A 27,271-nucleotide genomic window follows, 5' to 3' on the forward strand; every position below is an offset into this window, starting at 1 on the left:
ATATATATATATATATATATATATATATACTATAAGATCAAAGCAGCCCAAATCCCAGCTTCGTTGAAGTAGACAGTCTCCAGGGCCCACTCCTTACCAAGGAGCTACCGACAATGGATAGTTGCTGGGGGAAGAGAAAATTATTCTTTCTTGAGGATGTGGCCACTAACTAGTATGTTTTTCATAGCCTACTGAATATTCCCATACCTGTGCATGTATGGGCATAACTAACTGAAATTAGTAGGTTATTAAGATAAAAAGACATTAAGTTGGGAAAGGCTGTGCTGGGGAGAGCTGGAGGGAGGAAATTGAGGGGTATATTATGATCACACTTCATTGTATACATGTATAAAATTCTCTAAAATGAACAAAATTTAAGAGGGTTTCTTTTTTCCTTGATTGAGGCAGCTGGCTCATGTTTAGGGGCCATGAACTACTAAAAGCAGCTTTTCCACAAAATCCAGTGTCATGGCATTTGGTAAATTAAACATGTAAATAGATAAGACAGTATCTTTTGGTAGACTCAGAGGGTACAAGCTGAGTTTTCTTTCTCTACACTGTAAATAGCCAGCACAGCCTTGTTCAGGTTCAGGTGGTATTTCACAGGACAGTAAAATATGCTTTGTCTGGGTGCGGATGGACCAGCCATTTGTCTATTTGTTCTTCTCTTACCTGTCACCAGCTGAGTCAGCACTTTTGTCTGATCATTGAGAATGTTCACTGTCACGTTCCTGGCAGATTTGAAGTATAGGGCATTACCCTGTAATAAGAAAACAGAAGACGATCATGAAGGTGGCAGAATGCTACAATGAAGGAACTCTAATACTAACTCTCCAAAGGGCTGACCTGCCTACATCCAGTCCAATAGTGACCTGAGTGATGGGCCCAAAAACCTGGACGCAGTTCTGAGACAAAAAGTTCACAGAAACTTAGTCTCCTGAAACCGTGGCATCCTGTATGACGAATGCTCCAATAATGTCCTTGCTTTAGTGGGTGAATGGATCTGTGTGCTTTCCCTCAGTATTGTTTTATTATAGGTGTCTCCAAGCAACGACTTGCCAAATACCTAAGCAAAATTGAACTTTGCTTCCTGGCCTTCACCAATGCCCTAGGTAGTCCTTGAGCTGACCCTGGGTTTGGAATTCAGTAAGAATGTTGCCGATTCAGTGACATTCAGAATTGCCTCTAGTATTGTAAGATAGTGAAAGAAATCAGGCATTACTATATACTACATAGAGTTAGAAATCTCAGGGCAAGCTTAGCAAATAAGTTTAGAATTCTTATTATAGTTATGTATGGCAGACTATATTACTTATTAGTAGAAAGTCCGCCCACACAATCACTTAGAATTAATAGCCGAGTTACTCTCATATGCAAGAATTTATAATTACCGAGGAAGAAAGAAGGCTATGGTTTAAGAAGGAACTAGAGTAAATACTTAGAACTATAGATAGCTGAGTTACACCCATAAACAGGAATTTACAATGGCCTGGGGGAAGGTGGACTAGAATTGGAACTATGGCAAGGGTATGAAGTCCTTGCCCCTGGCTTCTCAGATTAAGCTGACCTTAGGTGGGGCTGCTTTTGATCCCAGTTGTTAATATTGATTTTTATCCCAATTGATTCCTGTTAGCTTTTTGTATGCATTCCTCTGTTTTGTGTAAAAGTCACTTATAAGACTGGTGCTGCTTTGAGACAAATTACATCCAGATACAGCACTCCCTTGTGTCCACGTCTGTTTGTCACCCTCCATGCCAAGGGATCGAGGACCCAATTGAGGTCCTTCTACAGCAATGCATCTTTGATTTAGAGGTCCAGTTGTATGGTGATGGGTACACAGTCAACATAGATCTCCTCCAAAGAGTCAGACATCCAAAACTCGACCTGTCTCTCACCTACACACAATTGAATAAAAGATAGCTGAGCTTTTTTTGTATCTTCCTGTGGATAGGAGAGCCTTGGAGCACAGAAGCATCTGATCATCTCCCAGCCTTGTCCCTTCTAGTTCACAGTTTCTCCAAAGGAACCATGCAGCTTCCAAAGAGAACATTAGAAAAGCAGGATGAATACCTGCCAGTCAGGTGAATCCTCTGTGGAAGGCTGACAGCACATGCATAAAGAACCCAGGAGAGACAACATCCCCAGGTAGATCTCTGCTAGTCCATTTGTCTTTTTCTTATTTCTAGGGCTCTTTTCTTCCAAGTAATCTAGGCTACTGTCTACTGTCCCCTTTATCACACAGGTCCCCATATCCATCTTTCATACTGTGCTACCTGTTCCCTTTAGAATGAAATACGGAACAGGGGATGGTGATGATGTGCTTCCTCTTGGACAAGCCTGATCCTAAACCTCATGGGATGCATGATCTCTGTCGAAACTGTTAATGTCTGCGCCATCTTGGTATACAGTCAATCTTCAAAAGGACATGCACAAGGAGGCATGGGTGTATGCCAAGAAAATGTCACCATGGTACTAATCATTCATATATACGTATGATTTCAAGGCTGTTCATTTGGCATTGAATAACCAACTTTAGGGATCCTCCCTTTGGGAGACTTATTGTCCTGCTCCCAGAATTCCTTCACTGCCTATAGTTTTATGTCTAGAGACGGTTCCCTGTGATTTATTTATTCATATGTGTATGTGTGTGCGCATGTGTGCGCACATGTGGAGGCCAGAGGAAAACTTACACAAGTCAGTTCTCTCCTCTCATCATGTGGGTTCCAAGGATCAAATTCAGGTGGTTAGGCTTAGTGATAGAAACTTTTACAATATGAGTCATTTTGCTTGCCTGTTTCTTTTTTACCAACATATCAAAATACTATACTTTAGCATTAATGGTTAAAACAGGCTGGCATCTTGGAAAATGGAATCTTTAGAGTTTAAACAAAGAGCTTCATTCTTGCCCAGTGCTCTTTCTTATGGCCGTCCAGTAATAGAAAGGCTACTGGGGAAAAGGCATGAGAGGATACACAAAGGGGAAGACTGTCACATGGCAACAGGGTACCTGTGAATTTCATTTTGTTCTCTGATTGCTTCTGACTGGAACCAGGAAAATGTCAGCCATGTAAGCATTCCCAAGACCTCTGATGTATCAGAACAAGTGAGGAGTTGTAAGACAAGATCATGTGTGACCTCTGTGCTTCTTTGTGTTCCCTGCACTGTCCCACTCACTACTGTTACCCTCAAGCTGACCTGAAGGTGACCTAGAAGGACAAGGAATCCAGTTACTCAGATGGATTGGCATAAAACAATCTGCAAACTCATCTGGTAGCCCAGAGCACAGAGTCAGACTGTGGCCAACCAACCTGTCCTTCTGGATGTGGGGTACAGACTTCAAGGTATGGAAAGGATGCTAAAAAACATCATTTGTGCTAGAATTTGTAACACAGAGAAACTTTGATAGAGAATAGTTCCTCATACCTCCAGTTCTCTCAAGCAGACTCAAAGAATACATTGTAATCTTTTCTTGATGTCTTGGGGGTCACTGGCATGAGCATTATTCACTTTATCCTGTCCTCTGGTGACTACAGAATGCAAGAGGCCATTTCAACACCAAGTGGCTCCTTCCTGCTGACATTTAAAATTATTGTATCTGTTTAAAAATATATTATTTATTCTTATATTGAAACAGAACAGGTAAATGTCACATCTGCAAAACTTACAGCAAAGAGCAGCAGTTCAGGTCTTTTCATTCCTGCAAGGGCTTTCAATACAGCTGCAGGTTTCCTCGGGGATTATGCACCTGGTAGCCCACCATGTCCTTTTCTGCTATCTCTGGGGCTATTAACTTTAGATGTTATTCACTTACTTTCTCCAGTGGTATGGGCTCTGCTTAGCTTTGAGTAAAGCACAATTTTTAGTTTGTACTATGATGATGTATGTATTCTTTACAGCTGAGCCAAGGTCTGTATCTACATATCTGTGCCAGTTAGAATGAGAATGGCCCCCATAGGGGGCCCCCATGTTTGAATGTTTAGTCCCCAGTTGGTGGAACTGACTGGGAAGCACTGGGATGCATAGCCTTGTTGTATGAGAAGGTATACAGGCAAGGAAGCTTTGGCTGGAGCCTGGGAGGGAGTCACACAGACCAGAGGTGATCTGACTTGGTGAGAGGGCATCTCTTAACTAATTTGCTAGCATGACTTACTCTGACACTGTACACAGCTGGACGGAAACACAGAAAACCAGCTGATATCCAGGATCACAAGGGATATCCTCTGCCCTAGATGTGTTTATCAGAGAAAGAGGAGGTTGGGCCATTGTCCTATACTAAACAGACTTTCAATTAAACCTTCTGATTTTCCCACTTCATTCTTGATTCCAACTTTGTTGGGTATCCCAGAGGCCAGAGATCCTCTGATTTGAAGTATTTTCTAGAAAGTAAAGAAAATGTTTTGTCTTCGAACAGGTGAAGGGGAGGAGCTTGTCTTGCTGGTTTCTCTAGAGTGGGATCTAAGGACACATGACTGCCTAACTGGTCTTCTTTATCCAGTCTCCTTTTGGGCTCCTCTCCAGCATGCACAGTGAGTTTCTCCACTGGCTTTTAATCTATTTGTATGTCTAGGGCATAAGTCACCCTGTTGTACACTCCAACTTCAAAACCTATAAACAACTCACCTACTAAGTCTCACCAGGGCTCTGTCCCATAGGTGGTTCATATCTCTTTTGCTCTTACTGAAAGGCTACAAGCTTTGCCGTCTCAGCTACCTTTTATTACCTACTTAATAGAGTTCAGTTGTTACTGATTCTTTTTTGTCTGTTATTGCTTATTCTCTTCTCAATGGCCACATGACTTCATTCCTTCCTAAGACTTTTTACAAGAAAGCAAGGGTGAGTTCTCATAGCTGTTGGCTTATGTTTGTAGAATTACCTTATACCATGCCCATCTTAGGAGAAAAGTCAGTCAAAATTGTGTGTAAGTAAACAGCAGGCAGTTGCTAGTCTAGATACCAGGAACTTATTTTACATATACTCTGTATATGAATTAGATGCCTGGCTTATGTCAGATCCTATACCAGGCTCTGGAGAATATGAATAACCTTTATTTTTGAGAAGTTCCCAACCCAGGGGGAGACCTAGTGAATGCCAAATAACTATAATAACAATATGGTATCAATTTAATGGAGACTTAGGCTCTCATAGTAGGAGACACACAGGTTTTAATATTTGCAGTGAGTCAAACCCAGATCACTATAGTCTGTTTTGACAGGATGTAGTAGCCTAGTGTTTCTTATCTGGATAATCCTGTACTGTGGTATATTTTCCTTGCCTGGTAAGGAGCTAGCAATCTGTTCTGAAAACCATATCAGGGAAAACACAAGATAGTACATAAACCACTGGCACACTTCTCGAAGGCTCTCTGAACTGTGCATGAAGTTCAGAGGAAAAGAACCAGCTGCTATCATACTGGGGAGATTCCTCCCAAGGAAAGTCATGATGTCTTTTTGATTTTTCTTCCTCATACAAAGGCAAGAGGAATCACAGCTGCTTCTGTCTAATGCTAAGTAGGTATCATGGGATGCTGGCTTCTTGGAACAAAGGTAGAATGTTATATTCAGAGTGGGACAGATTTGGACTTTAATCATGTCTCCATTCTTCAATAACTATGTGGCTCTGGGTCAAGCACTTCTTTTTGGGTCTCAGCTTCTGTATCTATGAAGTGAGTTTCAAGGCTATGGAATACAGTGAAAGAAATGAAATATGTACACAACCATTCTGGCACAGTAAAGAAGACAGCAGAAAACTACCTTAGAAGAACACCTTGGAGCAGTGGTTCTTAACATTTCTAATGCCATGACCTTTTAATGCAGTTTCTTATGTTGTGGTGACACACAACCATAACATTCTTTCATTGTTGCTTCATAACTCTAATTTTGCTACTATTATGAATCGTAATGTAAATATCTGTTATAAAGGATATCCGATATGTGATCATCAAGGGCATCTTCCCCCACAGGCTGAGAACAACTGCCTTAGAGAAACTGCTGATTGGAACACAGAAGCAAGGAATCTAAAAGCTGAGCCTAGAGCAATACTCATGCCTGAAGGGATATCTTCAAAAACACTATCAAAATCCAAAACACCTTCATAATGGGAGCCTGTCAAAGGGACATGGGAGCACTGAAAAGCACTGACCAAATTAAAACAACCCAAGAAATAAAATAAGGTCATACTGGATTATAAACCTGAATGTAGAATAAATATTCATGCCCCTATATAACTATGCACAACTGAATGGGTAAGTAAATTGTGAAGAGTGAATTGCAGATAATTTACACAGATGAAACATATCCTTAAAACAGACAGAATATAATGATTTCTTCAGAGCCAAGAAGACTGATAAACAGGGTGACAGCCAGGTGACCAAGGTCAAGAATATCAACAGCACTAAATCATATTGATAGCAGGTGTCATGGATATACTGTAAGAAGAACAGCATACAAACTCAACAGTGGTACTTTTGTTCAATCCATGACTTCCTGTACTCAGAAGGCAAGTCTCAGTTAGAGCCCATCTCAGACAATGTCTGACTGGTACTTCTCACAATTCTCAAGGTCGCCACAACAAAATGTCCAAGAAACTGCCAACAACTAGAAAGAGACTTGGGAGATGTGGGGACCAGATGCATCAGGATGTTCTTCATGAGATCCTGAAGAGGGAAGAGGGACACTGGCCAAGAATTAAGCTGAGGAAAAGGAGGGTTTCTAATGAACAACAACCTATCAGCACTGGTCTGGTAATTGTGGCAAGATGTTTTTTATTGATATCAGGTGTGAGTAAAATAGTCTAGATGTGGGGTAAATAGGAACAGTGAACACTCTTCAGGGCTTTTCTGCAAATGAAGCTAAAAGAAAGTGGGTCTTATATTAGGTTGGCAAGTCCTAACTTCTAGGATTTCTGAAGAGTCCTTGCAGAGACATCTGTCCCTATGCAGGTGAGCACAGTATCATACTAAAGACAAGTGATTCCACTCTTTGCTTGATTTGTGTTAGAAAATTTCCCTTTACCCAACTTTTCTAGTATTTATTAGATATACTAGAATTATCTCTGGGGACTCTTATAATTGGTCCCTCATCTGAGCTCTTTAAGGATAATTATTCTTCCCTGGTCAGCTGACAAGAAATCAGGGAGGTCAGAAACTATTGGCTCCTTTGCAGTAGCTATCATTCAATATAGTCTCATAATTAACACTGAAACAATACAAAATCTTGTTATGTCCTAGAAAAGAAAACAGTACGGTTGCCAACTAGATTCGTCATTAGCTCTTTTCTAAGTGGTTATAAATAAGTTTTTCTTCTGTATGTCCCAAATGTTTGTGACATCATCATTCTTCAAGAGATACTTTATGGAGATATCACTTAAAAAGCAAATATTAAAAAAAAAAAACTCTTCAATTTTGCTCAGGGTATTTCTTTATAACTATGCTTAGACAGATTTCTATTGTTTTACAATGTCTTTCTGGTATTAAATAATGAAGCTATCCTGTGACTCATTTGCTCAAAATAAGCTTGGAAACAGTCAAGTTATCCCAGCCCAGCTCTCTAGTTCAGCTCCTCTGCTATGTGCCCAAATTTGGGTGCATCTTCGTTTCTATCATCACTTGCTGCTGACGAACTGTTCTGTTTCAAGAATTCCTTCCAGGCATCATGGTCACATGCCAATGTAACATGGAGACAGCCAGTTCTTCTGGTACCCTGTAAATCCCTGGCATCCATTAGGCTTTCAATAAATGTTTGTTGAATACCTGAATGTTCAAACCAAACTAAGAGTAAACAGAGAGTAACTGTTGTCAATAAATGAAGCAATCAACAGAAGTCTAACAGTAACTGGGTTTTACAAGGCAAGCCATTAAGCACTGAGTAATAAGATTGTTTGAAGACGGGAACAAGAGCCAATGGGAAGGTAGTAGCATTATAGACATTTATTTAACAAATATTTGTCCACCATCTAATTCATTGCAAGGAACTGTAGGGCTACAAATGATATTTGAGCTGCCTACATTCTGGGTAGCCAGAAGCCACAGCACAAATCTTTACCCCAGAGTCTTGATAAGATAAAGATAAAAGAATTCCTGAAAACTCAGGAATATGAAGCACATATGCAATATGTGGTGTCAAGTGACTCATCTTTCCGATGCTCTGTGTCAATATATTCTACTATTATCCTCACAGCATCTTTGAGGTTCAAAGTGCTATGCCAATTGCTAAGCAGGTGGCCTTTGATCCTCAGGAGCTCACAAGTCTACTGGGAGAGGGGTAGGTACTAAACTTAGATCTCCATAAATAATAATGCATTTGTAACTTCAGTGTGTGACATGAATGGAAACTCAGAGGAGACATTGAATTGAGGGCTCATGGAGAGACCCAGCTTTACTCAGGCTTTTAGGGGAGGCCTTTTCCTCCATTGTTTTTACTGATATATAATCATACATAGTATTGTGCATTTTTCACAAAGACTGTTATTTCAAGTATATCTAATGCTCTGACTATACGCACCCTTTTCTTTAGATTCCTTCATCTCCCCTGTCCCCAATTGCTAGTCTCTCTTCTATTCTCCTTTGTGATTATATTTGTATGTTTATACACACACACACACACACACACACACACACACACACACACACACACAGTTTTATATAACTATACAAACTTTAAAGTCCCAGGAATGAAAGGAAATATGATTCTCTGGGATTAGACTTATTTTGTATATTATGATGATCTCCAGTTGCATCTATTTTCTAGCAAGTGACAGAATTTTTTTTTTAATGGCAGAATTGTGCAAGATGCCACATTTTCTTGATCTATTCATCTGTTGATAGGTACCTCCCTAGGATGATCCCATATCTTGGCTACTGTGAACATTGTAGCAATGAATGGATAGATGAGTACTTCTGTGGCCCTTGACCTGTATACCCAAAACTGGGATAGTTATATCATTGTAAAACAGGTCTTTTTCAAGAACCTCTATATTTCTTTTCTTTACTTCTTTTTAATTTTTAAGATTAGCAACAGTGTACATGGAATTTTTAAGCAAAGTATGTTTTAGTAGGTTCTCCTGAACCTCTCTTTCCCATCCACTTTGCCCCCAAGGAAAATGCTATCAGTACCATACTGATTTTCATAGTACTTAGTCCAATTTACATTCCTGTTAGTAATATTTAAGAGCGTCCCTTCTCCTGTATCTTTCCTACTATTTGTTTTTTATTTGTTCAATGCATGAGGTGAAAAGAAATCAATGTAGTTTTAATTTGCATTTTTGATTGTTAAAAATACTGAATATTTTTTATTTTACATACTTACTGCCCATCGATAATTTATCTTTTGAGAATGGCCCATTCATTTTATTATCTCATTTATTGACTGCATTGATTGCTATCTTCGTGGTGTTTTAATTACTTTCCTATTGCTGTAACAAAACTCTATAATCAAAGCAACTTATTAACAAGTTATTTAACTGGGCTTATAGTCTCAGAGGTTTAGAATTCATGGTAGTAGATCAAAGGAACTGCCGAGTGCTCACATCTTGATCTACAACCAGGTTTCAGATAGGCATACTGGGAATGCTGTGTATCTTTTGAAACCAGAAGGTTGGCTCCAGGTAACACATCTCCTTCAAGAAGGCCATACCTTCTAATCCTTCCTGAACAGTTCCACCCACTAAGAACTAAGTTATTTAAGTACATGAGCCTATGGAGGCCATTCTCAGTCAAATCAGTAAAGGTGTTTTCCTTTACAGTTCTTTACATATTTTATATATTAATCCTTTGTCAGATGTATAGCCAGTGAGATTTCATCTGCAGGCTTCCTCTTCAATTGATGTGTTTCCTGTATTATGCAGAACAGATATTTTGAAATCTTGGTATTATTTCTTGAGTTTCTGGAGTCCCTTCTGGCAAGTTTTTTCCTATGCCTTTATTTTGGAGTGTATTTCCTGTATTTTTTTTCTAAGTTTCAAAGTTTTAGTTCTTACATAAAGGCCTAGGATCAATTTTGAAGTTCTTTCTGTGTGGGATGAGGAATAAGGGTCTTGCTTCATGCTTCTATAGAGAACCACCAAGCTTTACTATCTCAATACTATTGGTGAAGACACCGTGTTTTCTCCCTTGTGTATTTTTGATGCTTCTGAAAAATACTGTCAGGGCTTTAGCTCTGTGGAGTTAATTCTGCATTTTCTATTTTATCCCAATCATCTATGTGTCTATATTTTTTTGTGCCAGTAACATGATTTGTTGTTGTTGTTGTTGTTACTATGGCTTGTAGCATGAGTTAAAATCAAAATTGGTTGGCTTTCCAAATAATTTTCTTTATTTCCTGTTATAGGGAAAGAAATTTGGGGATTTCTTTTTGTATTTATGTAAAGAGTGTCATTGGAATTTTGAAGAGGATTACACTGAATCTGCAGAACACTTTTCATAACATAGCCATCTTCACTACAGTAATCTGTCTAATCAATGAATATGAAAGGATATTCTGTTTTCTAATAACTTGAAATTTTTTCCTCTTTTTTTTTAAAAAATAAATTTTCTTAAGAGGTCTTTCATTTTTTTTTCATCAAGGTTTATTCATAAGATTTTTAAAAGCTATTGTGAACAATTTATCTATCTATCTATCTATCTATCTATCTATCTATCTATTTATGTTTCTATTTAAAGCTTGTTCTCTTTGAAAATATAACAAGAGATCTGAAATGTTGTATACTGGTTCTGTATTCTACTACTTTGCTAAAGGGTGTTGTCCTGTTCTTAGGGTTTTCTGGTGGAGGTTTTAGGATTCCTCATGTACAGGATGATATTAAGGGCAAACAGAAGTAATCTGACTTCTTTGTAGGAAAGACCTCTTTGAAGAAGAGAATTTCTGCCATTTAAGTGATGAGTGTGCACTGGGTAGCTAAACCAGAAGGGAAGACTTTTGGTGCATATGTATTGACCCAGAAGTACAAAGGAGCTTTGTATATTTAAGACACAGAGAAAGGCCACTGTGGCAGAAACTCATGATTGAGGGAGATGACAATGTGTTAACATTGCTGCCAGTGCCTGACTAATACAGAAGTGGATGCTCACAGCCATCCATTAGATGGAGCACAGGGTTCCCAATGATGGAGCTAGAGAAAGTATCCAAGGAGCCGAAGACGTTTGCAGCCCCCTAGGAGGAACAGCAATATGAACTAACCAGTAACCCCAGAGATCCCTGGGAATAAACCTCCAATCAAAGAGAACACATGGAGGGACTCATGGCTCTAGCTGCATATGTAGCAGAGGATGGCCTAGTTGGTCATCAATGGGAGGAGAGGCCCTTGATTTTGTGAAGGGTCTATGTCCCAGTATAGGGGAATGCCAGAGCCAGGAAACTGGAGTGGGTGGGTTAGGGAGCAGGGGGAGGGGGAGAGGATAGGGTGTTTTTGAAGGGGGAGCTTGGAAAACGGATAACATTTGAAATGTAAATAAAGAAAATATCTAATAAAAAAAGACAAAAAAAAAAAGCAAAAAACATTGCTCACACTGCCTCTAATGAACAAGAATATTTAATTTTTGATGTAAGAAAATTCATTTGTTGTTCTTTTATGGATGTTATCTCGGGAATTATTTAAGAAATCCCCCCCCCACTCTTTATGTTTTCTTCACTTAACAACTTAGTTTTATGACTTATGTTGTCTTTATTCTCCCTGTGGTTCACTTCCACATGTAGTTTAAGTAGAAATACAAATGGAAATAATTTCTCTCAACACTATCACCATGTCACCAGTATTTCCCCTTGTAATATGCCACACAACTGTGATCATACATTACTTCCCAAACATACACCAGTGCGAGAGCATCCTACTTTGTTCCACTGCCTACCTCACTAGCATTGTGTTAGCATACTTTTATCTCTGTGGATTGGAGGTTATGTCTAAAATGCTTGTGGGCCTATCAACGTTCTTTTCTATTACATAGAACATTTGAAAGGTTTTTTTCAATCTTTGTCTAAAAATGAAAAATATCTGAAGGGCTTGAAGCAGGAAAGTGATTAGAACCTCACTTTCAAGTAACCATTGTTTTAGTTTTTATGTTACCAATAACAGGTCTCACATGTGGCTACCTATGAAGAAAAATGGTATGTTCTACTCATAACTAGATAGCTTAAGTTCATGATGTAGCAGCCACACTAGTTTGGGCCACTGATGGAATGGCAGAATTTGGTTGCAGATGATATGGAGAATGAACATTTGCATCCCAAAAAAAGAAAAGAAAGACTGGGTTTCCATAATTCCCCTTTAAGAACATGTTCCTGAGTGACCTAAGGACCCATCTATAGGCTCACCTGGACAAAGCCTTTATATTTAAACTTTTAGGAGACACTATATACAAAGGTTGAAAATGTGATCACTCTAGCCAGCTTAAGGGTATCAACCTAATATTGAAAGCCAGGATGGAGACAATTTAGCACCTTGGATGAGAAATGATGGTAGCTTGGCCTACAGCAGAGTTAGAGGAAGACAATTTTGATACTAATGGAGACTGGTAGTTAGGTTTAGGCAGGGGACTTGGGGAAGAAGCCAAGAACAAATCTTGTATTATGGACACCTGGAACAAAAGTAGCTGTTGACTAACCTACAGGCCATCATGAAGAAAAAGAAGATCTAGAATGAGTGCATAGCACGAGTCTGAGTCTTGGTTGGGAAATGCTAAGAATGAACCACACAGGGGTCTAGATGATGGTGTGGATTGATGTTTCTTTCAATCCTGTGACACAGATTTCAAGTCCCACTGTATAGTCAAGCTGGATGCTAAAACCCTCCTTATAGACAAACATAACTATTTTGCCTCCAATGTCAACATTTCACACAAAACATGTTACCATGTCAATTATTCCCTGGTAGTTTAATTTTTCTCTATTTGCTCTCTCTTGGTACGTTCAATAGGGATCTAGGGGCTGGTCAACATACTACAATATAGTAATTGGAGATAGTGTCTGTTTTGTTTTGAATAGGAATGGCCCCCATAGACTTATGTGTTTAAATGCTTGGCTAAAGAGAGTAGCACTACTAGAAAATATGGCCTGTTAAATCAGGTGTGGATTTTTTGGAGGAAGTGTCATTGTGGGCACAGCCTTTGAGGTTTCCTATGCTCAAGCTATGCCTAGTGTGACACCTAGTCTCTTTCTGATGCCTGCAGACCAAGTTGTAGAACTCTCAGCTTCTTCTCTAGCACCATGTCTGGTTTCATGTGTCCAGGTTGCCCATCATGATGATAATGGACTAAACTGAAACTTTAATCTATTCCCAGTTAAGTGTTTTCCTTTATAAGAGTTGCCATAGTCATGGTGTCTGTTCACAAAGATAAAATCCTAATTAAGACAGCATCTCAGCCACATTTCTCATAGTTTGAAGGTAATGAACAATTCAAAGAATCTTCTCAGGAGGCAAAAACCTGTGTGTGTGTGTGTGTGTGTGTTTGAGAGAGAGAGAGAGAGAGAGAGAGAGAGAGAGAGAGAGAGAGAGAGAGAAAGTTGATCTCAAATTACATATGCAGATCTCTAATAATCAAATCAGAAGCAGATATAAAATTATAAATCAATATCAATTTCTTAGCAGAAGTCCCTGAACTATAGCCAAGTCTATAAAAGAATAGAAAATTTCTATAATTTTATTCTTTGGTTATAGGGTTAAATAGGAAAGTAAACTAAAGTGCCTTGGGAACTTCCTATCTCCTCACCATCACCCAAATCTGAAAACCAAACAGACAAAGCAAGTGTGAGCTTGTGACCAGAGCTCTACTCTGCACAAATGAGGCTGGGCATGGATATTTATAGAACCAAATGATTTAGCCTTAGATGGTAGAGGAGTCCCATGCTGGATTCAGCAGTGACCCATTAATACAATCAACATAATATTAGCAACTGTGCCAGAGCAGTGAACAGGTAGCTAGAGCTGTTTACTGAATTTTGAAAGACCAAAGTAACACTTGTGTGACAATCCAGACACTGGTGATATCAGACAGTGGCCAAGGTGGTTCTTAGCAATGTTTAATGCACAAGTCTACACACTCCCAGGTAATACTTCATCTTCACAGAACATAAAATCACACTTTGACTGCATAAAACCTTCTTTGTGATATTTTCTAGCCTTTTGCAGAGAGCTATGTCTAGCCATTCTTATAAATGAAAATTTAAAAAGTAAATGTTTTAAAAGCAAGAAAATCCATGAGATTCAAAACAGTCCCATTACATTCTTCCTTCTCAGTCTGTGTTAGTGTTTTTCTCTTAACTGGGTGCATCAACAGAATTGGTTCCCCTGTGGATTATCTGTATCTCCAGGGTTTATTTGTTTATAGCTTTATATGTACAAGCCATTGCTTACATATCTCTGACATTACCACCTTGGAATAAGAAGTTGGTGTGTAATCTCAGCATGTAACAGGCCAAAACAGGAGAATCACAGAGTTAAGGCCAATTTGAGCTATGCACCTAGTTCCAGGCAAGATTGGTCTATGTAACAAGACCTTGTGTTACAAGAAATAAACAATAAAACCATAAAGGCTAAGTCAGAATATCTCCAAAAATAAGGTCTCTGCTATGTCTGCTAGAGGTTTTCATGTTCCGAGTTCTGAGCCACTGCCATCTGATGACAAGGCTGAGGCCAGGTGTCAGTCAAGACTTGAGAAGATTCGCATGCTGATAAACCACAAAGACAGGACTGCAAAGAAAAGAACTAAATTTTCCTCTTCTGCATTGTCACTGTGGGACACATTTTTGAGCTGTACATGCATGAGCTGCAACATAGATTCTACAACTAGTGAGCAAAGAAATCTTTGTATATGGAGGGTGAGACAAACTTAACCAGGGGTTCTGAGAAAAGCAAAAAGCACACACACACACACACACACACACACACACACACACACAGAGAGAGAGAGAGAGAGAGAGAGAGAGAGAGAGAGAGAGAGAGAGAGAGAATGAGAATATATAACTTTCCCTTGTGAAGCCAAACTGGTTCCAATATTAAAATCCTAAAACCCATCACAAAAGACAGGCTGTATTTTTCCTTCTTTCCCCCCTGCCTCTTGAAACCAACACAGGCTAAATTTGTTCTGCTGCTATTCTTCAAAGCAGAAATGTCAAAGGCCAGAATATTTTTGGTTTTCAGCCACATTTACAAACCGGGCTTTTCCTTGGATGATGTCCTTGGCCTCATGTGGCAACCCCTAGGTCGGAGGGCACAGATCTGGGCCTTATGGCTGCCTCCACACTTTCCTCAGCTCTGTTTGCATGTCTCCCTCCCTGCATCAGAGAAGGCCTGTTGCTGTAGATCATGACCTTTTAGAGAAGGGTGTGCAACAGTTCAGGAGTCAAAAGATGGATCTCAGAAGGAGACCAGAGGAGATCTAAGATTTAGATAGAGTTAAGAACAGGAAGTCAATACAGCATACACGTAGGCCCCAAGTAACATGCATATTGCATGAAGTAATAGATGCCCTCCAGAGTTGAAGGGATGAAATAAAGATGAAATAAATAAATATAGAAGAAATCAGGCATCATGCTCATTCTGCCTATTACGTGTATGCTTTATAAAAGATATGAATCATTGATGTTGAGGGCTGATACATTTTCTTGACTCAAACAAATTAACAGAAAGGTTATGGTGTGACCTGTTTTGCACAATCTATAGTGATTAGAATCCTTATTTGAAACAGACAGGCTGTGACTAGCACCCCGCCCCACACTACGGCTGTGTAAATGCAGCAACTGAGTAGCTGTGCTTCTGTTTCCTTATCTTTCAGTTCAAAGGAGAAACAGCATGCACTTTTTATGGATTGCTGAAGGAACTAGGATAATACACGTAAAATGGGCAGCTCATGCCCAGGAAACAGTAAGGGTACTCTGTGACAACTAATGTTAAAGAATGGGAGACAGGCCCCATGGGTATAGCAATGCATTGTCCTCATGTATTAACCTCTCAAACACATTAAAAATAAATATGCATCTGCACATGCAATCAAGGAAGACATAGATACACATATGTATACACATATGAAGACATGTGACCCCCACACATGTGAACACACATGTGGATACATGCACCCCACGCATACAAAAACTCATATGGAAAAGAAAAAAATTAAGTATGGCAAAAAAAGATGTCCTGGGCTAATATTGAGAAGAAAGTAAAAGATCAATAAAATGAATAAGGGGCTAGAAAGCAAAAAGCCATCTGTCAGTAGCAGAGAAACAAAAAGGAGCCATGTGCCTGGCAGAGGCTGTGCATAGTGGGAGTCTGACCAAAGAAGAACACCAATGAGGACTGGATATATATCCATCAGTGGAACTTAAATATATGGCAATTATTGGAAGCATGGGGCAAATTCATCTGCAGTTATATAAGATTTTCACAATACAATTCTGTTGGAAAATCATAGACTTCTTGGCTCAAATAATAGCCTGGAGATGGGAGATGGGAACACCAACATTTAGCTAGACAGAACTAATACTGGAAACTCAGAACCCTCAGACATGGGGTTCTACATTGTTTCCAAATACACTAAAACATTTGCAAACACTAGCAATGGGCTGTTTCTCCAAGGAACTTGGAATGAGCATTGTGCCAAATGTACTTTCAGACTGTGGTGCCATTAAAGTATAAATCAAATAAAAGATAAATAAAAAGGATTGCATCTTGGATGCAGAATTAGCTGTTTCTTTCTATATCCCATTGCCTGGCTTCCTCTCTTGGCCTTCTGAAATCTGTTATCCTCAGGGAAGTTGGGTAAGTTTTTGTAAACTCAACACAGAGTATGTCACTACCACAGAGACGAGCTTCTCCAAAACTTTTGAAGTCTACACTCAAGCTCCATTTTTATAAGACATGACATGAATGACCCAGGTCCTCTGTGCTCTCCTCCGTCTTTATTCTTTTAAGATCTCTCCCTCATTCCCTCTCTTTATCCCCTCCTCCCGCCTTTGTTTCATCACATCCTTGCCCCGCCCCCACTTTTCCTCTTCCCTCCTTCCCTTTTCTTTCCATTCCTCTCCTTTCTCTTCCCTCCCTCTCCTTCCTTTCTTCCCCATTTGTATCAATCTTTACACTCCTTTCCCTTACACATCATCCTAGCTTCCTTTCTTCCAACTCCCTTTTCTACATCTTCCTTTGCTCCCTTCCTATCCAAAGAGGTCTCACTAAGTAACCCAGACTACCCCATAACTTTAAATGCTCCTGCCTCATCTTCCGGAGTGGCAGAATGCCAGGTCTGTGCCATTTGGAGTGGCTTCCCTGGTACTTCCTCACCAGGAGCTCTCTGAACTGCTCTTCATTCTTTGAATAATCTCCAAGGATCTGCCCTTTTGATCCCTGTGGTTGGAAGTAGCCTCCCAATGATATGCCACAGTCACCCATTCTTCTCAGCGCCCTCCACTACCACAGCAGACCGTTACTTCTCTGCTTTGCTTACTCTAGCTTTTTCTTTCTATCGTTCAGTGTGACTTAACATTTTACTATATATCTACCGGATTATCTAATGTTTATTTGTCTTTCCTCACCATGGTAAAAGTCACCCAAAGCAGGGAGTCTGCCAATTCACTGCTGCATTTAAGGGTGAAATGCTGTCTCTCTCATAACAGGCACACACACACAAAAGTTTTTCAGGTAATATAAGCTCCCAGATTGCCATGAGACTTTACACTGTAGTCTTGAAAAGAAGGCAGGTTCTCATTCAACATGATTCTGAGGGCTGGCCTAGAGTATTAAGTTCAGAGACCCAGCTCCCATCTTGAAGAGGGATATAGACAGAGGTGAATAAACAGGATAGTAAGGACACTAAGACCCAGGTGTCTGCACAATATGGTTTTGTGATATTTTACTATAATGACAATGAGCTTGGTGACAGGATTCAGCCAGTGCGGTTTTCTCCTTAGTCATGCAGAGCTCAATGGGCTGTGAAATGCCATGGCACCTGCTGCTCACTGACACACTCCTCAGTGCACCATGTGTCTGTGATGCGCTGACTCAGACGACTCGTCTGCAGGTTCTGATCGAATAACCTTGCACTTTCAGCATGCCTGAGGAGTTCAGATCTGGCCCTCGTGGGCCCGCTATGCAAGCTGCTTTGTCCCATGCTGGCTTTAATAATTTGCAGCAAAGCATTTCCTCATCCTGCAGGAAGTACTCTGAGATACTTTGCAATGACAGTCAATCAGTTGCAGGTACCAGGTAGTCCTTTATTGTGGTCAAATATGTCAGAACCAAGGCATGCATTTCCAGGGTTTATGGCTACCATGTATATTCTGCAATGTTCTTAGGGGTTAGGGTCCTTTGTGGATATAATATGGACTCTGCCATCAGACCTGAGTCTGAATGCTAACCCTGACTCTCAATTGCTATATATGAATCTCCACATATTGCTTAAGTCCTCTATCTCTCAGCTTCTTGTACCTGTATAAAGATATAAAAATATAACCTACCTTTCAGGGCTTTAGGAGAATTATATTCTACATGAAAGACGATAATAACTATAGCTAGCAGAGATGATCCTGATCTTTATAGTGTACATGTCATCAACTACCATGGCCACTGACAGATCATTATCACTAAGTGGCTTGATTTATAAAGTCAGAACACTTTCTCCCCTAAAGATGTCTCTCTCTATCTGTCCTCCACCGGTGTGTGTGTGTGTGTGTGTGTGTGCATGCACACACTTACATGCACACACATGCATGCACAGGTTCTTGTGAAGACCAGAAAATGCAGATGGCATTAGGTCTCCCAGAGCTGGAGTTACAGGAGGTTGTGAGATGCTGATGTGAGTCCTGGGTGTTGAAACTGCATCCTCTGGTGCCATCCAGTCATCTCTGCAACTCTCAGGGGAATACTGTGTTCTAATATGCTTCATACCACATGCTGATAAAACCAAACCACACAACTACAGATTACATATTGTAGATTTTCTCCTTGTGGTGTGTATTTAAATCAGTCGACCTTACCCAAAGCAGATGACCCTTCCTACTATAGGTAGACCTCACTAAATTGATTAAAGAATTGGAAAGAGCAAATGGTTACCCCAGGAGTAAGACTGTGTTAGCAGATGCCCTTTGGACTTGATATTGAGACTGATATTTCTAGTTACCAGGCTGATGCACTCTGAACTTAGCAGAATTGCTTTTCTGAGGCCACCAGCCTAGAAACCACCCTATATACTTTGGACTCATCAGTTTTATAATTATGGTAGCCAAATACTTAAAAATTATGTCTGTCAGTGTAATGATCTTTCTCTCATTTTCTACCTATCTAGTCTATTGATTTTTGTTTTGTTGGTGAACCTTTACAATACAGACAGAATGTGCATTAAAGAGTAGAGTTGGTATTGTTAAAAATGATTTCATTTGTAAAAGGATGTGAAGGTCACCCATGAAAAGCAGAGGCTAACTCGGATATGAGAGTCATCTTTATAAGCCCATAGATGCCATGGAATAGAGAGGTCAGACTTATTCTGAGTGGTATTTGGGGTGGATTTTAAGAGGTAAATCATTTTGGGATACTACTCTACAGATACAGACAAATGTCAGGTTAATGAGAAGAAGCCTTCCAAGCAGCTATATTGCTCAAATGATGAGGTAGGGGTGGGAGTGGGGGTGTGTGAGAGAAGTACACATATACACACAGGAATAAAAAATCTTTAGAGGAAAAAGTGTTCTCCTGAAACTATAAGACATTAGTGATGATGATCAGCCAGTGGCCATGGTAAGTGGGGACATGGGTATTAGAGCCATCACTATCACTGGCAGTCATGGCAGTTATATGGCTAAATATGTACTCTGCTAGGCACTGTTATTGTTGCTTCTTATGTGACATGTATTTGTTTCCCAAAGTCTAGACCAAGGATGGGTAAGATAGGAGGTGTCATAGAGCATAGTGTTGCTTATAAAGTGTTCATTTCCCTTTTAGCTGTCTCTTACTGTCATTGATGAAATAAGTAATGTCTCATCTGGTGCCTGTGATCTTTACCCTTGATTGTTAATTTGATTTGTTTTCAAATAATCTAAAAGATGTGCTTCTGGGAGAGCCAGTAAGGGTATTTTTCCAGAAGTGATTGCTGAGGAGACAGGAGGCGTCTCCTCGGAGTGGGAGGCACTTTCCTGTAGCTACCTAGATAGAAGGAAGTCTCACAGCAAATCTTTCCATGATTGCCTTTGCCTCTTGGTGCCTAAGCCATCACTACTGGTATTCTTCTCTGGCGTCCAAACTGGGCTCCTTTTTCCTTCTAAACATGGACTAAACAGACCAGCTATTCTCCAAGACCCCTACAGGCCTTAAGTGCCAGATTGGGATAGTTGAGAAATCTAGCCGTGCGGATTGAGTTGGCACTAGGTTCTTAGTCTGCAGCCAGCCATTGCTGAACCACCAAGAACATGCTATGTAGGTCTATCTAATAGATCTCTTTTCATTCGTGTATACACACACACACACACACACACATGCACACACACATACACACACATGTACACACACATACATTTGGTCCTTAGAGAATCCTACCTGACACAGGTACTATGATGGCTTATATGCCACTCACTATAAATGCTATAAATGTTTACATTTCCATTTTAATCAAAGAGAGTTGGCTTCAAGTATATTTCCCTATTTTAGTTAATTTTTATATCTATCCTCTATCTATTGGAAGTTATGTTGGCCTTAACATAGATAAGTGATACAGCCCTTCTTTAAATGATCAAAGAAAACCAAAGAAGATATGCTAAATAATTAGTGCTTTAAAAGACACACAGCCATGACCCAAATCTCATGAGCTGACTGAATCACATGGTGACACAGGGCAGAAGTTACCCCAGGGACGATGCTGGGGGACCACAGATCTACACCCAGACTCAGCTCTAGCTCAGGCTGAACATGGGGAATCACTATTGGCTAATGTCATTCACAGACAGACACGTGAGCCATGCTGTGTACATCCTGCAGAATGCTGCTCCCTTTCAATCTTGTGCCTTCATAGTTTCAAAATGAAATAACATGCCATCTACAACTAGTTAAATGAAGCCACATGGATAATGTTCAGAAATGGGTGCATACTGGAGTCATCTTTCATTCCGTAGATAAATACTAGTGTTCAAAAGGTAAATTTATGCAAATTTTATTTTAAGGCAAAACTTGGGCAGAGTACCTCCTGTCTTCATACCACATGAACAACAAACAAACAAAATGTGATTAAGTTCCCATTGCTTTCATTTGGTCAAGAAACCAAAAACCATGTCAGATTATAGTGACACACAGATCTGTAAGACAATTTCAAAGAGAACAATCCAAAGCTGGTGCAGTTTTTTAACTCTTAAAATTGAAACGACTTGCACTCATAATTAGTTTTATATATTCTTTGAAGAACTGTCAAGTCACAATTCTCCAAAGTTAATATTTGAGCAAATCTATTACTGTAGAAAGTAACTTTTTCTTTCTTTTCTTTTCTTTTCTCTTCTTTTCTTTTCTTTCTTTTTTACCCACAAGACTTAAGTACATACCCCAAAGCAAGTTTTAGTGAAAGCAAAATAACTCACTTGGTTTAGGATAAATGAAACATCGTGGCCAGGAATGAAAAGGTACTGAGGGCACTTGTGATTCTATGGAAGAAGAGTTACAGAAATTTCTGCTCTGGAATCTGCAAGCCTGTCCCATTGGTTTATACAAGTTGGTTGCTGAGCCACTGATAACTTAGGTCTGCATAGGCTTGGGAATGGGGGATAGACATTTCTGCTTTTGTGTTTCTTCTTGATTATAAAATGATAGGACTTTTGAAACTCAAGGTGAGTCAATCAGTGTGCTTCAAGACTTTTAAAATGTGATTGATTCATGATTAGATAAATAGTGAATGAGAATGAGACCATTCGATCTCAAGCATAAGAAAAGCCCAACACTGACATAGGAGGAGAACTTGGAGGCTGTTGTGCTAAGCAAAATGAACCAGTCATAAAATGAAGGTACCACATGATTCACGTATGTGGGATGTGAACACCCAAATTCTTAACAAGAAAGGAGGCTAGGTGACAGGGTAGGAGAAGAGGAACATGAAGCCCTGCCAGCTTACAACCTATAGGCAGGGCAACATTGACCATGCCACAAAGTTCATGTTCTTCAGAATTGAGCAAGGGAGTTTTTAAATGTCTCATAGTGTTTTAAGTAAGCTTGTAATTTTGTGTTGGGCCATCTTCACAACTGTCCTTGGCTGTATATGTCCACAGGTAGCCTTAGTGTCACCGGTGGGATATGTTACTCTATGGGTTCCAAATTTGTTTTCCAAGGTAAAATGAGTTCTATAGATAGATTGTCAAAATGGCTAAATGTGAATTCATTTAAAAACAAACAAAAACAAATCAACAACCTTAAAGACTCATAGTGACCCTGGGAAAAAATGATTATTTTGACTTAATTTTATGTTCTCTATTTTCTCAAATAAGTCAGAACAGCAAATGCCCAGTTTCCTGATCCCCACAGATGCCAGCCACCACTAAGGATAAGTATTACTGTCTCTAGCCTTTGATAATGATTCCAGAGAGGAGAAAGACTGTGACATATCCCTCTGAGCTAATCGAAAAATCTTGAGGCAGCAGATACCATCTGCAGGGGAAGAAAGGACAAACATGAAGGGGTGTGTGTGGGTGGGGATAGGGGGTCTCAAGTCAACTCCTTACTCATGCCCCATCCTCCCAGCAGGGCTGAGTCAAGAACCTGGGTTTGACTCACAGCCCCACTCTGGGCATGGCATGAAAGCCTGGCTATATTCCTTGTTCTTTCTGTGCCTTGGGTTCATTATCTGTCAAAATGAGCCAATGATCTCATCTCCTTCGTGAGCTGGATGGAGTCTTAGCACAGTGCCTACTTCAGAGTGTCAACAAGTATCCATCATAACTGTGTTTTCCCCACTATGGCTCTCCTCAGTCAACTGGGTGTAGAGTCTGTGACTACAATTCAAGAAATTGAAAGTGAGTAAACAGAAGACCCTTACGTCCTTGTTCAGACTCTGATCCCTTCTTACCTGCTTTACTTGCTCCTAGAGATTCTGCAAAGGGCTAATATCCCTGGTCATTCCACTCCCAGTCTTCCTGCCTATACCTCTAATTCATTGAAACATTGTTCTTCCAAGCTAACTGTCCAAATAAGCCCTAATCAGAGCATTTCAGCTTAGGAAACCAAGCTCAGCATCATCAAACATTGTCTCTAACTGCAGTTTGGCTGGTGGCTGCCCTTCTAATGAAGAGTCCTTCTTTACTTGTTTTTATAAACATTCAGGCAAGAAGAATTTCCTGGAAGGGCAAAGAGCCAGGCTAGGAAGACTCCACAGAAGAAATTTTCTTGGATCTTTTTTTTCTTTCTTTCTTTCTTTCTTTCTTTCTTTCTTTCTTTCTTTCTTTCTTTCTTTCTTTCTTCCTTCCTTCCTTCCTTCCTCTCTCTCTCTCCTTTTCTCTCTCTTTCTTTCTTTCTCTTTCTCTCTTTCTCTTTCTTTCTTTCTTTCTTTCTTTCTTTCTTTCTTTCTTTCTTCCTTCCTTCCTTCCTTCCTTCCTTCCTTCCTTCCTTCCTCTCTCTCTCTTNTCTCTCCTTTTCTCTCTCTTTCTTTCTTTCTCTTTCTCTCTTTCTCTTTCTTTCTTTCTCTCTTTCTTTCTTTCTTTCTTTCTTTCTTTCTTTCATTTGTTCATTCTTTCTTTTCCCTCCCTCCCTCCCTTCCTTTTCTTTTTTTTTCTTTTTCTTTTTCTTTTTCTTTTTTTCTTTTTCTTTTTGATTTCTAGAAGGGAAAGAGTGAGAGCCAAAAGTGGCTGGTAACCTCCAAAGGTCCACAGAGCAACACAAGGTCCAAGAATTGTATCTCACTAAGGGAGGATATATCTAGTTCTGTAGCAGATGGGATTTTAAGAAAATGATGTCTCTCCACATTGACTTTAACTCATCCTAAGAGTTTTTTTGATGTTGTGCTAGACCTTTGTTTTTTTCCTGTAGCAAAATCTAATTTGCACAGTTTTTACTAAACTTCAGTACCTAATACAGAATTCAATAACTGCAGTTACAGAGTGCATATTGTATGCTAGGGAACACCTTCATGTCAACTGTGCCATTTTAACCAGGCATTATTATCCAGGACTTGCTCTTTGGATGCGAAAACTAAGGATCAAGGATGGAAATAGACTCAGCTAGCTTTATCTAAAGAATCATAGGCAAGGTATAGATTTTAACTGGTAAGGGGTATGCTTCCCTTCAAAGACAGTACTCCAAGCCACATTACAGAATTGAGTCATTTCTTACTACAATTGCATTTCCCTGAAATTTAGGAGGTGGGAAAATTAAGTCTTTTCCTCTGTGTCAACAATGATAAAATAGTATCTTATTTATGGAATATAAATTTCAATCCAATCTGACTTTTAAACTTCAAACTCAAGCCTTGTACATACTACACAAGTAGTCAATGAATCCTCAGCCTAAGTTTATTGATTTCTTTCGTGTATGTGTATGTGTGTGTGTGTGTGTGTGTGTGTGTGTGTATGTGTGTGTGTGTGTGTGTACATTCAGGGATATGAGTGTGTGTGTGAGGGTATATGCACATGTGTGTAGAGGTGTGAGTATGTGTGCATGCAGGTGTGTGTATGTGTGTGTGTATGTGTGTAGTGGTATGTGCATGTGTGTGCAGAGGTGTGAGTGTGTATGTCTGTGTTGTATGTCTGTGTGTGTGTGTACAGGTGTATGTGCTCCCACATGTGAAGGCTAAGAATTGATGCTTGGTGTCAATCCTTAATTGCTCTCTTTCGGTTTGGAGACAGGACCCCTCACTGAACCTGGTATTCCCTGACTAAGCTAGGCTGACCAGCCAGCAAGCTCCAGGGATCCTCCTGTTTGCCTGCTTTTCCCTTTTTCCACTGCTGAGGTTACAGGAGTTTACTGCAGTGCCTGACTTTTACATGGGCATTGTCAGGTCCTCAGGCTTGCATGGTGAGCTGAGCTGTCTCCTTAGTGCATGTGTGGGTTTCCCTAACTTCTTTTATTGATGGTTGGATAAATAGAGCCTGCAAGTGCATTGATTCTGGCACCATGTGGTAGCCTCATGCCCTTTCTTTTGAAGGGTTTCTGGGGGTAGCCTTGGGTAGTTTTCAGAAAACAGAGGATTCTTCTTTGTAGACTCCCCTCCCCCCAGAGTGGATTCAACACCCTTTAAATTTAGTCACATTACAGAGAGACTTAGGGCTTTCTACTTCCAAGGGGCTGTGTCACTGTGCTGCAGCTGAGCACTCAGGGGAGGGTGTGATTCTGGTGGCAGGAAAAAAAATGACATTGCAGCTTGTTTACTTCTAGTAAGGGATGTAAGAGGAAGCTGTTACATCTGCCTGGTTTTCTTTGCCAAATTCCTTAATTATTTTGTAATTTGAAGAAAAAACCCAAAGATGATGAAAGAAAACAGATAGAAATAACAAACAATATATGAAACAAGCTCCTAAAGGAATTTTAACTCTATCACTATGGTAACACATGCTTATATTTCTAACCTCTGACCCCCACTACCATTGGAGGCTCTTTATAGAGATTTCTAATAACTGTCTTTTTCTTCCTTCTGTTGGAGAGATGATATAAAGAGATCCATAATTTTTACTTGCTAAGACACAAATACCATTAAGTAGATGTGCCATTACATTGTCGGAAATGAGAAACCTTAGTACCCTCACAATTCAGAATTAAAAGCCTTCTTTGGTATTGGAGGTGTGGTTCAGCAGTTAAGAGCACTTGCTGTTCAATCATGAAGACCAAAGTTTGCATCTTGACATTCACATCAGGTGGATCAGAAATGCCTGTAGATCAGACTCTGGAGGACCTAAGGTCCTCTTTTGGCCTTTATGCACACCTGTATACACACACACACACACACACACACACACACACACACACACACACACACAAAGTAACTCTTAAAAGAAAAACCATCATCTAAGTCATTAAGAAAGTTAATTCCCTGATGCAGCCAACAACAGTTCCTTAATGGCTAAATATTAGACATGTGCTTTTCACGGAGGTTTGGGGATCCAGTTATAGCCAGTGTTCCTGAGGACTATAGGAACCTAGTAAACATTTAAGGCCCCTCAGGGAGGGGATAAGCAGATTTACTTCCACTGATGAAAGGCTAGATGGCTCACTTCAGGTCTCATGTGGAAGAAGTGGGAACTTAAATTTCCTAAACCAAACATGCTATTGCCTGACTTACTTGATGCTTTTACCACTCAGTGGGTGTGGGCACAACTGAAGCAATCAGAGGGTAACAGAGTAGGGGCTATGTCAGATGGGGAATTCTGTGTCCCCCCCCTCGTTTGTGTGTGTGTGTGTGTGTGTTTGTATATGTGTAAATGTGTGTGGTGGTTTGAATAGATTTGTGGGTTTGAAAGGTTGGCCATTAGGAAGAGGTACTATTAAGAGGTGTTACCTTGTTGGAGAAAGTGTATCAGTATGGAGGTGGGCTTTGAGGTCTTATAGGGTCAAACTATGGCCGGTGTGGCACACAGTCTCTGTTTGGGGTCCACAGATGAAGGTTAGAACACTCAGCTCCTTTTCCAGCACCATGTCTGCCTGAATGCCATCATGCATCCTGCCATGACAATAATAGATGAAATCTCTGAAACTGCAATTCATCCCCAGTTAAATGATTTTCTTTATAAGAGTTACTGTGGTCGAACACCCAGGGGAGCCATCCTGACGAGACTAGTCTAAACAGTTGAGAGTGTGGACTACAGAAGCTAACAGCTTCTGGGACAGGCCCTGTTTGGGGCCTTCATCTTCTGCCAGGAGACAGGTCCAAACACCAGATATCTGTGTACCTTCCCTGCAAGAGGAGAGCTTGCCTGCAGACAGTGCTCTAACCACTGAAACTCAGCAGAGATCTAGTCTTCCAGGTCTGCTGATAGAGGCTAACAGAACCACGAGAGGAACATGCTCTAACCACAGACAAATATAACAACTAACTCCAGAGATTACCAGATGGTGAAAGGCAAATGTAAGACTCTTACTAACAGAAACCAAGATCACTCACCATCATCAAAACCCAGCACTCCCACCTCAGCCAGTCCTGGGCACCCCAACACACCCGAAAAGCTAGACATAGATTTAAAAACATATCTCATGATGATGGTAGAGGACATCAAGAAGGACTTTAATAACTCAAAGAAATACAGGAGAACACTGCTAAAGAGTTACAAGTCCTTAAAGAAAAACAGAAAAACAAAACCAAACAGGTAGAAGTCTTTAAAGAAAAACAGGAAAATACATCCCAACA

General features: G+C 40.0%; 1 protein-coding gene across 1 annotated transcript in view; it reads right to left on the bottom strand.

Annotated features, from left to right (window-relative positions):
• Sgcd (sarcoglycan delta) overlaps nt 1–27,271 on the bottom strand; it is a 397,251-nt gene that overhangs the window by 154,786 nt on the left and 215,194 nt on the right. Inside the window, exon 4 of the mRNA XM_021177343.2 lies at nt 673–760. Within this exon, the coding sequence (XP_021033002.1) occupies nt 673–760 (88 nt within the window). The remainder of the gene's footprint in view (nt 1–672; nt 761–27,271) is intronic.

Source organism: Mus caroli, chromosome 11 (genome assembly GCF_900094665.2).
Source record: "Mus caroli chromosome 11, CAROLI_EIJ_v1.1, whole genome shotgun sequence".
Taxonomy (NCBI): Eukaryota; Metazoa; Chordata; class Mammalia; order Rodentia; family Muridae; genus Mus; species Mus caroli.